The 19,203-nt window shown below is 35.6% G+C and overlaps 1 protein-coding gene across 1 annotated transcript in view; it reads right to left on the bottom strand.

Moving 5' to 3' along the window:
- SPATA6 (spermatogenesis associated 6) overlaps nt 1–19,203 on the bottom strand; it is a 148,140-nt gene that overhangs the window by 38,686 nt on the left and 90,251 nt on the right. The window contains 2 exon segments of the mRNA XM_060624031.2: nt 5,063–5,162; nt 9,446–9,630. Of these exon segments, the coding sequence (XP_060480014.2) occupies nt 5,063–5,162; nt 9,446–9,630 (285 nt within the window).

Here is a 19,203-nt window from a genome sequence, read left to right as displayed (position 1 = left end):
CTATGATATATTTACTTACTTGTCCAACTCTCATATATATATGTAAAGTCTTTTCATAATTGCTAATCCAATACCCTGTATAAAACACACTTACCTAGTAAAATGGGGGTTAGCAAACTTCAACTCCCAGGCTAATTCTGACCCTTTGTCTGTTTTGGTAAGGCCTTAAGATAAAAGTAATTTTTACCTTTAAAAAATTTTTTTAAATGTAAATCCAAGTTAGTTAACATGTAGTGTAATAATGGTTTCAGGAGAAGAATTTAGTGATTCATCACTTACATATAATACCTAATGCTCATCCCAACAAGTGCCCTCCTTAATGCCCATTACCCATTTAGCCCATACCCCTACCCAATACCCCTCCAGCAACCTTCAGTTTGTTCTCTGTATTTAAGTCTCTTATGGTTTGCCTCCCTCTCTCTTTTTTTATCTTATTCTTCCTTCCCTGCCCCTATGTTCATCTTGTTTCTTAAATTCCACATGAATGAAACCATATGATAGCTTGTCAATTTCTATTAAAAAGTTTGATAGGATTTTGATTATGATTGAACTGAATCCAGAGATCAAATTGGGGAAAACAGACATCTTCATTTTGAGTTCTCCAATCTGTGAACATGGGCTATATCTCCACTTAGTTCTATCTTCTTTGATTGCTGTCAACAGCATTATGTAGTTTTCAGAATGCAAACACTGAACATATTTTGTTAGAATTATACATAAACACTTCAATTTTAATGCTATTGTAAGTGTTATGGATTTTCTAATTTAAAATACCAATTATTCATTGCTGGTATACAGGGAAAAAATGGGCTTTCTTTCTATTTTGTGATCTTGCTAAACTTACTTTTTAATTCTGGGAGCTTTCCTGGAGATCCTGTGGAATTTCCTGCAAAATCATATCCTCTGCAAACATAAGGGTTTTTTTCTTACTTTCTAACCTATATCCATTTCATTTCCTTTTCCTTCCTGCATTGTCTAAGACTCCCATTATGATGTTAAATGAATGGTAAGAGAGGGCATCCTTGTTTCTGAATTTAGGGGAAAATATTCAGTCTTTCATCCATAAGCATAACGTTAGCTGTAGGTTTTCAAAGATGCTCTTTATTAGGTTGAGGAAGTTCCCTTCTACCTCAACTTTACTGAGACTTTTTATCAAGAACAGAGTTGGATTTTGTTGGATACTTTTTCTGTGCTTATTGAAATGACATACAGAAGAAATAAGCTTTTTCTTATCTACCCTGTCAATAGGATGAATTTATATTGCATTTCTAGAATGAGACCACTTGATTATGATGTACTTTCATTTTTATATACTGCTGGATTTGATCTGCTAATACGTTGTTGAGGATTTCTGCATATATGTTCATGAAGATTTTGGTCTATATTTTTCTTTTCTTATTATGTCATTGACACTAGGGTAAATGTTGACCTCATAAAATGACTTAGGAAGTTTTCCTCCTTCTACGTTCTGTCTCATAAGACTAGTATTATTATGTTTTCCTTAAAGGTTCGGTAGAATTCACCAGAGAAACCACCTGGGCCTGGTGTTTTCTTTTATGTAAGATTCTTAACTTCAAATTCAATTTATTTAATAGATATATAACTATTGAGATTATCTATTTCTTCTTGAGTTAGTTTTGGTATTTTATGCCTCTCAAAAAATTCTTGAAAGTTAATGTCTTTCAAAAAGTTTCAAATAGTTTTAACATCAATGTAACCACAGAAGACAGGATTACCAAACTAGAGGACATTTCTTTTTTTAAAAAAATTTTTTTAATGTTTATTTATGTTTGAGAGACAGAGAGAGACAGAGTGTGAGCAGGTGAGGGGCAGAGAGAGAGGGAGACACAGAATCTGAAGCAGGCTCCAGGCTCCAAGCTGTCAGCACAGAGCCCGACACGGGGCTCGGACTCACGAACTGTGAGATCATGACCTGAGTGAAGTCAGACGTTTAACCAACTGAGCCACCCAGATGCCCCACTAGAGGACATTTCTAAAGAAAATATCAAACTAGAGAGAGAGAGAGGAAAAGAAAAAAGAATTAAAAATATCAAAATAAGCATAAGATATATATGAGATACAGTCTAAAAATCTTATATAAGTGGGAGTCCAGAGGAACGGGAAACAGATAATGGGGCAGAAGCAATGTTGAAAGAAATAATGGCTACAGGTTTTCTAAAACTGATGAAAAATATCAACCTACAAATTTATGAAGCTCTGAAAACTTAACATAGATTAACCCAAGAATACCACATCTAGGTATATAATGGTAAAATTACTAAACACAAAGTGGAAGAGTGAATTTTAAATATAACGGGAGTAGGAGGAGAAATACCTACATTACTTCAAAAGCGTAGGAGCTGACTTTTCAAGACATAAAAGAAGCCAGATGATGATGGAATAGCTTCTTTAAAATGACAAAGAGGGTTGCCTGGGTGGCTCAGTGGGTTTGGATCCTGGAGCCTGCTTTGGATTCTGTGTCTCCCTGTCTCTCTCTTTGCCTCTCCCCCACTCACGCTGTCTCTCTCTGAAAAATAAACGTTAAAAAAATAAATAAATAAAAGAGAAGAAAATAACTACCGACCTAGAGTTTTATATCCAGTAAAACCATCCCACATAAAAGTGAAAACAAGATGTTTTCAAACAAAATCAGAATTCACAGCCAGGAGGATGTCATGAAAGAAGTATTAAAGGACGCTCTTCAGGCAGAAGGAAAATGACTCTAGAATCCATATGGGAACATGGAATTGCAGGAAAGAATGAAGAATAATAGAACAGATAAATAAGTGATTAGTATGAATAAACATCATATAAACAAAATTAATTTCTTGTGTGTTTTATACATGTAGAATTAAAGTACAAAATTAAAATGCAAAAATATGAAAAAAAGGGGACGGGTTAAATGTTTTTAGGCCCCAATACTGGTAGGGAGGTCAACAAAAAATAATTTGTCAAGTGTGCAAGCTGAAATCTCCAGGGCAGCCAATAATAGAAGAGTTAGAAAATGAATTAACAAGTTAATAAAAAGGAAAATAAGTTATAAAAATACTTGCTAATTCCAACAAAAGACAATCAATCTACCTAAAAATCCTAGATTTTAATTCTTCAAAAACAAAAACAAAACGTGCTACTCACAATATATACACTTTAAATACAATGATAAAAACAAAAAAAGAAAAAAAAATACACCATTCATAGACTAGCCAAAATAAAGCTATTCTAACTATACAAATATCAGATAAAACGTACTACCCTCAAGCAAGGAGATGAATAGGGGCATTCACAATAAAAGGCTCATATCACAGTCTGAAGTCTATATCCAACCAATGACACAGCTTCAAAATATATAAAATTAATAAAACTAGAAAGAAATGTGGAGGCTTAAACCTTTCTTGGGATTTGAGATCTATCTACCATGATACAGAAAAATAATTTTAACCAGAACATACATTTAAATGTGAAAAAAAACCAAAAACCCATTAGAGGAAAACATAGGAGAAAGTCTCGAAGTACACAAAATTTCTAAAAATGCTGATCAACAAATTAAAAATAATGAAATAGATTCATTAGGATCAAGAATTTTTTTTTCATCAAAGATGTCACTAAGAAAATAAAAAGATGAGGCATAGAGCGAGAAAAGACAATTACAAAATATATATCTAAGAATTCATATCAAGGATCTATGTGGAACTCTGAACAAAAAAACCAAAAGGAGACAATTCAGTACAAAAATTCACAAATGACCTGAACGAGCATTCACAAAAGAGAATATCCAATGGCCAATAAACATATACATTAGTCATCAGGAAATAGCAAATTAAAACCATTATATGATAAACTACCTCTTACCAAATGCCAAAAGGAAAACTCACATAAGCACATACACACACACATCAATCAAGTAGCAGTGAGGATGTGCAGCAAGTATAACTCTCACACACAGGTAGTTAAAATCACTTGAAAAATTCTTTTGACAGCACCTTCTAGGGCTGAGTGTACACATAGCCCATGACTGGGCAATTCCAAATAAGAATACATAATCAATACAATGATAACTTCATTGCATCATTGTATTCTATATACGCATCAAGGTATACATACAATGCTTATAGCAGCTTCATAAGAGCCCAAACCAGAAACAACCCAAATGTCCATTAACAGAGGAATGAATAAATCAACAGTAGTAGCTTCATAAAATACAATAATGTATAAGCAGCAAAAGTGAAGAACTGTTTCTAAATATAACAAGATGTCTGTAGCGCACGATAGTCTGAATTGCAAAATCAAAGTGAAACAAGTCAGAGAAAAAAAGTACATACTGAAGGATGTCACTTATATAAAGATTAAAACACATAAGACTAATCTTGCCATTAGAACTTAGGATAATGTTTACCCTTGAAGTGGCAGCAGCTGAGAGGAAATGCGAGAGAGAGGAAATGTCAGATTCCCAACATGACATTCATGATAAATGATTGTTTTTTAAACTGCTGAAACAAAAAAATCACAAAAAGAATGCACTGTAATTATTTCCCAGCTGCCCGTCATATATATGTTTATTTGCCTTACCTCAGAAAATATTCTCATATTGATGGTCTCTAATATTAAACCCAGTAAACCTGACTGGCTCTTTTCCTCTTTTAAATAACATAAAAATCAGCTGGGAAGCTTCTTCAAAATAATTATTTCTCACCCCACCTCCCCTCATTCTACCATTTAGAATAAAATCTATTTGCAAGAAATGGAATTGTTTTATACTGGGCCATAAAACAAGAGCCCCCATACTTGGAAGGCAATGAAATAATTATCATAAAGTCACTACTTACTATGAGATGTGATCAATAACACTGTTTACAGTTCAGATGATGTCAAACATTTTGCACAATGACTCAGGTCAAGAGGAAGTTAGAGATGTTGCCTTTAGCAAAACCACTGACTTCCATCAAATGGAGGTTGTATCTTTTTTTCTTCTCTTTCAGCGATTAACTATTACAGGCTTAAGCATCTGGAGTGGTTCTCTTGCCCAATTAGAAAAGGCCTTCAAGAGGAAATTTTAGAAACTAACATATAAATGTCTTTGATGAGCCTGATGTGATTTCAAGACATTTTTTACCCGGTCATGGATCTCATCGCAGTTTGAAGGTGAACACCAATCAGAATGGAATCTGTAGGCATAAAAAACAAAGGTGACTTGTAGCCAGAGGGAGAGAAAGAAATCTGTCCAAATGCCAGACACCAAAAGTCATTGTTTTTTCTTATCCCAGTGTGATGACACAGAAAGATTTAAATAGCATATTTTCTTCTTTGACCAAAGATGAGAGGCAGATGTAAAATCAGGCACTGATTCTCCACGGAAATATTACGCCTTCATAATATGTGCAATAAGCAGTAATAATAACGTTTGATGTGAATTAGGGAGAGCACACCTAACTAGTTAATCATTTTAATGATTTCCATACACAATTCTTTAGAGCTTTATCTCTAAATAAAGATACAGATTTTCAGATTAGAACAAGAATTCCATGTATAGTGCCTTTAAAATTAGTTCTTATTTTCCAGTAACTTAATCACACTCTCTTACATTATGTGGATAAAATGCCTTTATGTATACAGAACAATAAAACTAATTTTATGAAACGAAACAAAATGTTCAAATAGATGAAAATATTATTTAGAATACAATCATGCTCTTACTCCTTCAGAAGATAGGGGGGTATCAAAACTGAAGGATTCCCTCTCAGCACAGATACCAATCACTTCTCTAGTCTCTCCTATAAATGTGCTTTTTAAGTGAATATTGTAAAAGGAAAGGAAAATGAGACTTTTATGAAAATCTGAGTTTTGGAGTTAAAGAAGAAATAAAACAACCACTCCTCTTTCTTATTCCCGCTCAAACTCAAAACTGGCATTAGTATTCTGAAGTTACTTTATTTTATACAAGTAATAATGAAAATTTCCAGGTCCATCTGGTTATAATTCATCTATACGAAGTGTTATTGATAATTGCTTCATAAAGGAATGGGTACTAAAATGCTACTAGATTGCTTACATCTTTGCCTTTTTTCCTCCTAGCTTATTCTTACAGTTACAATTTTATATATTTGCACAAGGTATAAACTCTTTAGCAGGATAAATGATTTACATAACCTGTTTTAAAGAATTTAATCACTAATGGATGATCAACTATATCTAAATTTTCATCTCCCATATTTGTAAAAGGAAGTGTTATTGAAGCTACACAAATATATGGCCAACTTTGTTATATTTGCTACATATGCAACACATCCTGAAAATCTGAGATCCAAATGTGCAGTTCCAAGAGGGTGTCTTCAGTGTGCTATGAGAGGGTCCACTAGTCTGTGCTGTGGTATAAGAAATGATTGCCTAACAATCTTTAACTTCATTTACAAAATTCAAAACGGTAAGCATGATTAAAAAGAGTATCAGCTCCTTTTTAATTAAATTTGCTAGTATTTCTTAGTCTGTTTTTAGTAATAACTTTACAGCCTAATACAAATAATAAGTCATAATATTAATATTTATACTTTGAGGAGAAAACTGTTTCTGAAATGTAAGACTTATAATAAAGATTGAAACCATTTTATGTGTGTTAACTCTACTGAAGATATTTTTTAAATGGGCTTCAAGCAAAAGGCACCTTCACTATAAATAAAGAAATTTATTTGCTTACAGTCACTAATAAGAGTTTTATTTTTGAGAGAGAGAGAAACAGAGAGAGAGTATCCGGCACGCAGGGGATGGGCACAGAAGAAGGGAGAGAAAGAATCCCAAGCAGGCTCTGCACTGACAGCATAGAGCCCGACACAGGGCTTGATCCCACGAACCGTAAGATCATGACCTGAGCCAAAATGAAGAGTCAGACACTCAACTGACAGAGCTACCCAGCAGCCCCACTAATAGTTTTTGAAAGTCTGTTTATTCATATACATGATTTAGGAGTCAACACTTCACAGAAATCTTAAAGGAAAACTTATTTCGTCTTAATATTTAACCCAGGTAACTTCTATAGCTTTATGTTTTGTCATGCTCCCAATTTTGCCTGGGACATACAATCTATTTTTACATCAGTTTAAATTGTTTATTGATTCTGTTGGATTTTATAAATGCCCTGTAAGTATATTGTTCAGTAATCTAAAAGAGCCATTATCAGAGAATGTCTTATATTTAAAGGTATGGTACTGAGTGTGCTAAAAAGAACAAAATGTTTTTGTTCCTAGTAATATGTCTTAAAGACATTTTATTTTCCTTTATAACCAAATCTAAATCTTTTGCCAAACATACACTCAAAGTAGAAGTGTTCCACCTTAGCAAAAGTAAAAAAGTTTATCTACCCTAAAGAGTACCCCAATAAAGTTTTAATACTTTACTTAGATGAATTTAAAACTGAATTGCTATTATATTATTTTAAAAGCACCTCAACCTTGCTCTAGCCATATAGGTAATGTTTAATATTAGAACCACTCATTTCCTTCTAGCAAAGACCTTACTGCATCTACTACCAAGCATCAGAATAGATGTGTAAATGCCACTTGCTACTGGAAGCCATCACCTGCACTGGGATATGAAAAAGGGACAGTTGAGTTTAGCTGTCTTCAGTGAAGAATTTTTGAATACAGCCTCAGTGAAGAATTTGTCAACTTGGAAAAACAGACTTCAAAAGCCGGGATGAAATTAGACCTCAGGATACAATTACACAAGACTAAAATTTATATTGTACTACAGTGGTAGACAACTGGAGAGTTCTGCAAAATCTGTGAAAAAGTGGGAAAATAAAACAATATTCATAAAAACATTTCCAAGGAGATATAGATAAAAAATGTCTTGAAAACCTACAGAGATGGCAAAGAACCTGATCAACAAAACCACAAGTGCTTAATTCTGAAAGTCAGCAAAAAGAGAGTATCTGAACATCTGACCACTGGAGCAGATGTGGAAATTAAAGTCCCCTGGCAACTGCGACACAGGTTACCAGACTTCAGCAGAAAAATCTCTCTTCAAGACTTTCTCTGGAACTTTTAAAGCCTATAGAAACATAGGTACATATCTTTCTATATAAACATGGAGATCTATCTTTTTATCTATCCATCTGTCTGTGAACTCGATGATCCCACAGGCATCATTCCAAAGATCAGAGGCAACATTAAGCAAAATTCCCTATCTCAGGGTCTCCAGCAGACCTCCATACATCCATTTGAACGTTTATAGGGCTAATGGGGAAAGAAATCTATCTGTTTAGAATAGGGACTTTTTTTTCTTTCAGAATAAGGATGTTTTAATACAGCTTCCAAACTGATACACTCTTGCTCAAACCATCAGTTTTGAGATGAACTTTTGACAGACTATACAGTTAGTGTAAATTTTATCAATTAATGTCTGATGGTCATAATATGCTATACAAACTGGGCGTGCTACTTCAGATTTTTGACACCACCTAAAGATAGATTTCATTTCCATGTTGTTGATAGAATGTGTGGCTTTCAAATTTCTTTTCTTTTTTTTAATATGAAATTCATTGTCAAATTGGTTTCCATACAACACCCAGTGCTCATCACAAAAGGTGTCCTCCTCAATGCCCATCACCCATTTTCCCCTCCCTCCCACCCCCATCAACCTTTAATTTATTCTCAGTTTTTGAGTCTCTTATGGTTTGCCTCCCTCCCTCTCTAACTTTTTTTTTTCTTCCCTTCTCCTCCCCCATGATCTTCTGTTAAGTTGCAAGGACCATGAGGCATTCAAATTTCTATAAAAGTTTTAAACTACCTAGGGTAGGGTTGTTTTTTGTTTTTTTTTCAATTTATGACAACTGTTTTCTATGTTACTATTAGTGCGTGAGGCAACGAATTTCCAATTTGAATTCAACAACAACAAAAACAGATAAAGAGGAATTATTTCTTTCACATTCAAATTATAACAAGTATCTAACTTCAGTTGCCAAAGCTTTTTTAGAGGGAGGGATAGAATTTTACATGATTAAAATTCTCTTTGGAAGTTGGGGAGAGGTTATTTGAGGAAAATAAATACCATATACCAACAATATATAGCAGCATCATTATCACTAAAAGGAAAGTATAACCTATGCTATTTTTATACATAAGCCATGCCTATGATGTTAAATCCCTATGGATCTATTGAAAATAAACCATCATGCACTATTTTTCACTTTTAAAAACCATAGTATTGAATTTGGGTTAAAGTGATCCTAATTAATAAACCCATTAATAGTTAATAACTCACTTCAAGAGGACTGGGCTTGGGAGAAATATCTAATGCTATGTAATATGTACTATATTCTAAACAAAAACAAGTAAGCCTTTTAAAATCAAATTATACTTGTAGAAATAATCAGTTCACATACATTATTTCTGCCTTCTCTTTTCTAATGATGATTATTCAAAAAATCAGTACAGTAGGAAAGACTAAGTATTACCTTTCCCTGAGAGAAGCTCGATTAAGCACAGGACTTGGAGAATGCTTCGGCATTGTTGAGGGTGCTGAATGGACTAGTAGGGTCCTTGCTGAATTCTGGGGCTTGCTACATGACCTTGAGCTTAAATACTCATCACACCTTTCCAAGGAGTCATCGTAGTCTCTCCCATGGGGTGTCCTGATAACCTGTTTAAAAAATTATATTTGTATACACATAATAAATGTGCTATACATTTATTACATACACACACACATATACACACCACCTTAGAACATTTATAAGAGTTAAAAAAAAAAAAAACCAAACACGTATAATGCCACAGCCATATATGAAGGTAAATTTTAGAATGTAGCAGTAATCGTTACCACCTTAAGAATAAATATTAGGGGCACCTGGGTGGCTCAGTCAGTTAAGTGCCTGACTTCGACTCAGGTCATGATCTCGCATCTCACGGTCTGTGAGTTCAAGTCCCGCATCAGGCTCTGTGACAGCTCAGAGCCTGGAGCCTGCTTCAGATTCTGTGTCTCCCTCTCTTTCTGCCCCTCTCCCACTCATGCTCTGTCTTTCTCAAAAATATATAAACATCAAAAAAAAAATTAAATACATCTAGATTGTTCATTCCACGTCTAAAATTTACAATTATCAATTCCAAAGGCTTTTGAGTAGTGGTAGGGTAAAGGTAGGGGTATATATATAAAACAAAGGACAATACACAGAAACTAATGACAGCCTAGTTTAGCTATCAGGCCAATCAGAACAGAATTCTACCCTAATACTCATTCATTGATTCATTTGTTCTGAGGGCAGACAAATGAATGAATCAGGATAAAAACATTATATAACTACCTTTATATGAGGAACTTATATTCTAGTAAAGTTTACATACTACTATGGAGAGGGAGTTTTAAACACACACCCTAAGATAAATAGGTAAAATACATAGTATGTTAAAGGATGGTGAATATCGTAAGAAGAAAATAAAGCAGGAAAGGAGATAAGAGGTACTGATGGGTGGTGTGGGAGGGGTATATAGGGAAGGAGATGCAATTTTATTTTATTTCATTTCATTTCACTTTATTTTTTTTATTTATTTGAGAGAGAGAGAGCATGAGAGAGAGCAGGGGAGGGACAGAAAAAGAGGGAAAGAGAGAATCCCAGCAGGTTCCACATTGCCAGTCTGGAGAACGAAAAAGGGCTCGATTTCATGAAATGAACGTGAGATCATGACCTGAGCCAAAATCAAGAATCAGACACTTAACCTATTGAGCCACCCAGGCATCCCAGGAGCTGCAATTTGAAATAAGATAATCAAGGGGGACCTCACAGAGAAAGAGAATATCTTAGTAAAGACCTAAGGAGTAAAGGCCTGAAGATCTTACTAAAGACCATAAGACCTAAGTCATGGGGACATCTGTGGGAAGATCATTCCAGAAGGAGAGAAAAATAAACACAAAGATCCTGTGGGATGGGGTGGAAAGCATGCCTGATGTATTAGAAATAGCAAGGAAGGGGCAACTGGGTGGCTCAGGTAGTTAAGCATCCAACTTCGGCTCAGGTCATGATCTCACAATTCATGAGTTTGAGCCCCGCGTTGGGCTCTGTGCTGACAGCTCAGAGCCTGGAGCCTGGAGCCTGTCTTCGAATTCTATGTCTCCCTCTCTCTCTGTCCCTCCCCTGCTTGTACTGTCTCTCTCTCACTCAAAAAATAAAAAAAAAAAAAAAAAAAAAAAAAAAACACTTAAAGAATTAAAAAAAAAAGAAATAGCAAGGAAACCAATAGGGCTGAACTAAATAGTAGGTAATGAGGTCAAAAAGGTAGTTTTAAGGATTTAGGATTCTATGCTGTAACTTTTTTTTTTTTAAACAAGATCTCACTGGCTACTTTGTTAAGAACTGTCTATAGAGTGGGCCAAGGGCAGAGACAGGGAAATCAGCTAGGAAATGATTATAACAAAATATGGAAACAGATGCTGGCTTGAATAAGAATGATATCAATGGAGGTGAAAAGTGATCAGACTGAAAAGGCATTTAAAAGATAGGGCCAACAGGATTCGCTAATGGACTGGATATCAAAGATAACACCAGTTTTTTGGTCTAATCAACCAGAAGAATTGGGTTTATATGATTTAGTTACACCCTTCCAACTGGAAGGATAGAAGAGTAAATATTAGGAGCCTGTTTCTGCACATGTTGAGCTGCTTATACCTATTAATTTATTAATCACCCAACATATGAGAGTAGAATTCAGGAGAAGAGTCCAGGATAAAGATATAAATCGTATTTAACAATAGGGCACTAGGTGATATCACCAAGGAAGTGAGCATAAGTAGAAAGAAGAATACATCTGAAGACAGAGCCCTGGGGAATACTCCACTACTGAAAGGCTGAGAAGATAGCAAGGAAACATCAGACTGAGGAGTGGGCAGGGAAGAAGGGGAAGAAACAGGAGAATGTGTGGTCAGGTGAAGAATGCATTTCAAGTAAGGTGAGTAACTAAGTTAAATATGCTGATAAATCAAATTGGAAAAGACTGAGAATGGAACTTTGGATTTTAGCAATTGGAGAGTCATCAGTAACATCAACAAGAGTAGCACTGATGGAGTGATGGGAGTGATAATCTGGAGTTGAGTTCAAGAGAGAATGAGAGAGAGAAATTGCACTCATTTAATAAACATTTAATCTCCAGTCATTATTTTAAGTGTTGGGACTACAACAGTGAACACAGCTAAGTCCCCGCCTTTATGAGCAAATGTTCTAGCAGTACTATTTGGTAAATATTTGGCCTTTAAGAAAGATACCTTATCTTTCTCAGACTTCTTTCCCTCATATGTAAAGTAAAGTTAATAATCACTATCTTAATAGATTTTCCATAATTTAAAGTATGTTATAGAACATCTAGGTGTGTGAATTAGTTATACAATAAATATAAGTCATTTATTATTAAAACACCAGTCCAACACAACTTTTTGCTTCAACACTACCACAATTTTCACTGCTTTCCAGAATTAGAGCAACATATGGTGACTCAGCAATCAGCTAAGAGAACCAAGCTTTCATCCCAGAACCAAATAGCACATGGTTCAAACGGCTCAGTTACAGTCCCAAATAACTGACCAAGAAATATATGATCTAGGTTGAATAAAAATTGGAAATTATTTCAATGTTAGTTGTTCACATAAAGTAAAAGCACAGTGAATGTCAAAAACAAGATCAAAGATGTCCATAGTCAACAAATGTTAAGCATATATGTGAAGAGACTGATAGGAAAGAAAAAAAGTGCTGTAATGCTGTTTCTAGAATTCTATTCAAATATGAGTCTCTTGGCTTATGGTACAGATTATTTTCTCTTCATTAACTTCAATGCCAACTGAGTCATGTTGGTTAGCAGACCACTTCATTTTTCTTTCCCCCCCCCTTTTTTTTTACTAAATTTTCTCCCCAAACTAGTCAGCAATATTTTAAACACAGCCATGTTCCTCTATTTATAAGAATATTCACTGACAATCTCTTGCACCACATGTTAGCTAATACTCATATCTAGAAAGGTATAGGGGTTTGAACTTACAATCCAGATGAGATGGTGCATAAACACAAAGATAACTGACAAGATAACCTGCATCAAATACATCATAATGACAATACAGAAGGATATTCAAAGATTTTGGTCTAAATGGTGGAAGTCTCATGGAGAAGGTGGGACTGGAATCAAGGCCATTAGTAGAGAAAAGGAGAAAGCGCAGTCAGAATGGGGGAAAAGGCACAAGGAAAGAGGACCACAGACGACAATAACTTGGCTATCTCTATAGGAAACTAATAGGAGAGACAGTATCTTAGAGGTGGAAAGGAGCACATTGTAGAGAAACTTAAGTGCTGTAACTCAATACTATTCAACATTTTTAAAGCATATTCTATGTATCAAGTACTAAACAAGGGAGGAGACAACAATCACAAATAAATGTAACAGAAGACCTCAAAGAAGTTATAATCCATGAGGGCAGACATGAAAAAACAAGTAATGATAAAATAATGAGGAAGGAAATTAGAACTGAATAGATATATAATAAGTGTGCCATGGGACCACAGCTAGGATATATTCTTTCCATGGAATTACAGCAAATATTTGTTTGGTAAAGTTTTATATCTGCATGAGGGACTAAAGGTATAATGAGGGAGTAAGTCTTGGATAAGAATCCATTTCAAACTTTCAATCTTAAGCCTTAGCTTAAGACATTTCCATAGCTCTTGTGAGTTTTCCATAGGTTACTTATTTACTTCAAAACCACATGGAATATTATCTCTTTGGCTCATTACAGAAGAGTTCCATCTCTTGGACAATTCTTCAAGAACACTGGCTTACAGTCCAAAGACCTGGGTTCAAATCCCTACCAATTATGTGACCCTGAGCGGGTCATTTCTTTCCAAGCTTTAGTTTCCTTATATACAAACTGGGGAAATAACCTTGCAGATTTGCCACAAAAATGTGGTAAAATTGTGAAAACACAAAGCAGAGGGCTTAGTTTATGAAGAATAATAGTTATTTCCTCTGTTTACAGTAATCTTCATATTTCAGCAAAAAGACTTTTTTTCTTTTTCTTTTTACATTTATGGAAATCTTTAAATGTCTGTTCTAAGATCTTCACTATGTAACAATTCCAATATTACAAATGTTAAAATGTATCGAGATAAAAAATCTAGTATTTTTAAACCACTCTAAAACTGTTACAGGTAGAAAAGTTTCATACACAAAATTCATTGTAATTCCATATATGCAATTATACAAATGACACACTTCTCAAATTTGTGATATATAATGGTTTGGTTATACCATACTTATGAAATAAGATTCCTGAAAAGTTGTTTACATGATAAGCTGATAAGTCATATCTATGGCCATAAAATTTTATGGGAACTTCAAGGTCCAATTAATAGAAGGAATAATTAACTACTGAGTATAATGGGAAACAGGAAGTCACTTATCCAACAAGTATCTGTTGAACTGACTTAATGCCTGGTATAAACACCATGCTCTAAAACTTCTTCTTTGTCATGGAGCATAAAATTTAAGAAACAAATACAAATAATTCTAATGGAATTAGCTGGGAAGTAGTTCAGACTAAGGATTGTAGGGGGAAAGTGCAGTATAGGTACTACTTTTAGGATGATAAGAAGAAAGTATGGTTCTCATTCAAAAGAGAGAGAAGCAATTTCTCAGTTTTGCCAAGAACATTCCTTAGTGAATCCTATTTCAAGTGAATAATCAATTCCTATCTTACCCAGTTTAAAAATCCATATGCTCAGCTATCTGGATTGGTTTTAGAAAGATGTACTTTCTTTATACTGGAGAGAATTCAAGAAATTCCAAAATAATGCAATGAAAATGATAAGTAATTCCTAAATAGATCAATCCTTGTGTGTACGTGTGTGTATGGAGGGTTCCCTTCTTAGACCACTGTTCTATGCATTTATATAAATAACTTGTTTAATCGCCACAACAACCTTATGAAATATTTTGATTCTGTCCACTTCATAGGAGAGGCAACTGAAGCAAAGTTAAACAGCTATTAAGTGAGGGGGTCTCAGGCTAATGACACATGAGAGATCTATGGCAGATCTCTCAAGTGGAAAACTCCAGAGCCCAAGCCTCCCAGGATGCCTGAAAGGAAAGTCTCACAGAAGATGGTCTCACAATCTGATTTACTAACAACCCAAACTACAGACCTCAGGAACAAACTGACAAACTGTTCTCAAAGAAGAAAGAAAGCATACCCAATTAATTTTATGATGTGATCATAACAATGCTACCAAACCACTCATGGAAAGTAGAAGGGTAATTACAGACCACCCTCACTAGAAACCATATGTGGGAAAAGTGTTAACTAAAATATTAACAAATTAAATTCAGTAATGTTAAAAATATATATATAACATGACCAAGTTGGGTTTATTCAAAGAATACAAAGATAGGTGAGCATTAGAAAATCTATTAATTCACTACGAAAAAAATCAGTATCAAATCAATAGATGCTGAAAAAAATCCGTTTGATAATATTCAACATCCATTCATAATTAAAAAATATTCTTTGCAAACAAGAAATCTCAAAAGGAACTTAGTTAACTTGCAAAAGGATATTTAACAAAAATCTACTGCAAATAACATTCATAGGTGTGAAACCTCAGACATGATCCTATCTATCAAAGACAGGATCAAGACAAAAAAACACTGTATTAGGCTATGCTGCGGTAGCAAATTAAATTTGAAAATCAGTGGTTTAACATAATAAAGGTTCATTTTTCCCCGTGCTTTATGGTAACAGAGGTTATTAGCAAGAAAAATTACACTTCACAAAAACTGTCTAAGGACTGTTTTGATGAGACACACTGAGCAACTTACAGCTGTATGATCTAGAACGTGAGGCCTCATTGTCACTGAAACAAGAGAGGGTTCAGATCAATTCACCTATGCTTCACCCTGGAAGGGATCCACATAATTTTCATTCATAGCCCATCGGCTAGAGTAGGTCCTAAATAACTGCAAAAGGGCTTGAAAAGCTGGAAGAGGATACGAACAGCCAATAAGCAGTAACTGTCCCTGCCACATCCCCATCACCACTTTTATTCACACTGTACTGAAGATATTAGAAAGTTAAGACAAAGAAATATTTCGAATGGCATAAATAAAATTCATTTTGCAAATGATAGTTTCTTCTATTAAAAAATTCAAGAATATCTATGACAAAAATGTTATACAAAATCAGCTTCAAACCTATATATCAGTAAAACACACAAAAAATGTAGTTTACATTACATTCCTATTTACAGTAGGAACCAAAACTATAAGGTTTCTAGGAATAAATCTAACTATGTGTAACAGATTAATGGAAAAGCATACATATCTTTACTGAGACACGTGAGAACTGAGACCACCTGCATTCACATGGCTTAAATATCAGATCTAAGAACTGAGACCCACCTACCTCAATGTGACTTTACCATGAGTTCAAGGAAATTCTTGCCCAAGAAAACAATGCTACAAACCAGTAAATACCATCATTTGCTTCAGGACATTCCCATAAATCATTTACCTGAACAAACGGTCTGCTCAATCATCAATCAGCTCCCTTCTTGAAACAACAGATTCTTAATCTGGGCAAATAATTCCCTTCTCGGAAGAAAAGATCACTCAACTGGACAAATCCTTCCTTATCAAATCAAGTGTTTACTTATCAAGACTCGCTTTAAGAACGCAATCTTTGTGTTCATTAATCCCAAACTTTTATATCACAAACTTTGCCAATTAGATTCCCTCATTAAAAGCCCTACCTTAAAACACTGGAGCTCAGACCCCAAAACCCTATACATATCTGCCCCTAACCTTTTCCTTTCAGAGACACTACTCAGACTGTCCAAGTGGTGGCGCTACCTTAAAGCATTATGTCAGAAACTCAGCTCTGCTTGATATCAACAGATTATTTAGTTATTCTGGTGGTTTTGGTGAGTTGGCAGTTGACAATCCTAACAGTCTACTAAGATATAAATAGACACCCACATGCTGCCACAGCTAAAACCTTCAACTTAGAAACTGTACTCTTCTGAGACTTCGTGAGCTTCCCTACTGTGAGTCTCTGACTGCAGTAGTAAGGTGAATGAACTTTGGTGGAGTCTGGGCTCTGATTTCCTTTTGTTAAACTTCCCAAGTGCTTAGTTACTTCATCTCCTAGGATGCAGAACCCTTTACTAATCTTGTCATTATATGATCGGATTGGAAAATTTGTATCCCGGTGGATGTGTGTCTTTTTATCAACAATACTAATATATCTCTATCTTTGTGACTTTTTGTTGTGAGTCTGTGAGAAGAAGATCAGAGGAAAATGAAAAAATGTTGAGCTACCAAATCCATCCTCGAGTTAGGCCCATGGATGAACAGGCTCTGAAATTCTCATCACACCACAATCCTCATAATAAAAACTCTGCCGTGGGTCACTTGTCAAAGTATCATGAAAACTTCTTCAGTGTTGCCTTGTTCTCTCCATGGGAAAAAACTGCTGTAGAAGAGATTGCTTCCAAACCTTCCATCGTCCTAGAAGTGCAGACTTGTCAGGTCTCCCATTTGAGACAACCGCTAGGTTGGGGCACAAGACACAAAGCACGCAAGCAGCACACGGACCAACATTACCAGACTTGTATAGTGGTTTCCATTTAGGTCCATGTCCCCTCCAAGTTAGATTCAAGCTTCTTACACCTATTCACACTATAATTTTAAGTCATACAGTTACTATTCTAAGCAACATAATTTCACCAATGTCTATGCAAAGAAATACCTCTGCTGTCAGGGCAGCAGGGTATTCACAAAGCTCACCTGGCAGGATTCAGCACTGTTGCAGACTGAGAACTGCTCTTTACCCTCTAGTTTTCCCTTGTTCAAGTCAGGGCACCCAGGTCCCCAGCTATCCTGCTCCTGCTCTAACAAAGTAGATTAGAAATGGCATCCAGGTAGGGTGGGAATGTGAGATAGGGGAGAGATCATGCCAATTCACAGGTCACCGGATCATAAGAAGTCCTATCTACATCTGATGGACTGGCCTGTCCATCACCCCAAGATCCTGGCCTTCAAGCTACATTCAAGTGACTGCAGGGAACTCTGAGTGGTCTTTCTTGAGGAGGACATGATTATGTTCTATGTGAGGGAAGAAAGGTATGCAAAGATATTTGGGGGCCAGGGGGGCAGACTGTGTCAGATATGGTTAGCTGTCCACTAAAATTTGTGTCCCCTCTTATGAAGCATAAGATTAGTGGGAATTGGCTGCCTACCCAGGATCCCTACTTACTAGCCACTCTCCTCCCTGTGCTTCTAGATATGGCCACGTGACCAGTTCTTGTCAATGGAACATAAGAAGTGACTTAGAGCACTTCCAGGCTTTTAAGAAACAGATGCACTGGACTGTTAATGAGAAATAAAACTTACGTTGTGTTAAAACATTGTAATAGTAAAGTTTCAGAACATCTGGCATTACCCTAATACATTGAGTGAGTTAAAATCCAGAAGTAGAAATGTAGACATGACCTAGATAAGAAAGACAGTGATGACATAATGGGAACACAAGGAGTAGGAGCAGCCAGATTATAGGCAATACAAAAATCTAAGCAGAAAACTCTGACTTTGATGTGATATTCATTCATAAATTCAAACACCAGTTAAGTATCCACCAGATACCACACACCTAGCTATCAAAACATTAAATTTACTTTCACGAGTTTAGGAAGACATATAAAATCCATATTCTGCCAAGTGAAAGAGGCACCCAGTGTAAAAAGGCAATGAATGCTAAGGCATGTGAGGATGTTAAAAGTGATGTTAAGGCTACCAGAAATCAAACATATATCCCACATGTATTTCACAATTTTGCCTAAAGCAAGGTCTGCTTCTCCAGTGCCACAAAGGTGATTTCCTATCTCTTTTAAAGAAACAGAAGGGGGCGCCTGGGTGGCGCAGTCGGTTAAGCGTCCGACTTCAGCCAGGTCACGATCTCACGGTCCGTGAGTTCGAGCCCCGCGTCGGGCTCTGGGCTGATGGCTCGGAGCCTGGAGCCTGTTTCCGATTCTGTGTCTCCCTCTCTCTCTGTCCCTCCCCCGTTCATGCTCTGTCTCTCTCTGTCCCAAAAATAAAAAAATAAACGTTGAAAAAAAAAATTTAAAAAAAAAAAAAAAAGAAACAGAAGGACTCTTCAGTTTTGAGAGTTCTCATAAAATTCATTGTCTCC

Source organism: Panthera onca, chromosome C1 (assembly GCF_046562875.1).
Source record: "Panthera onca isolate mPanOnc1 chromosome C1, mPanOnc1 haplotype 2, whole genome shotgun sequence".
In the NCBI taxonomy this organism is placed as follows: domain Eukaryota; kingdom Metazoa; phylum Chordata; class Mammalia; order Carnivora; family Felidae; genus Panthera; species Panthera onca.
Note: the sequence above shows the minus strand (reverse complement) of the source record. Positions and strands in the feature narration are given on the sequence as shown.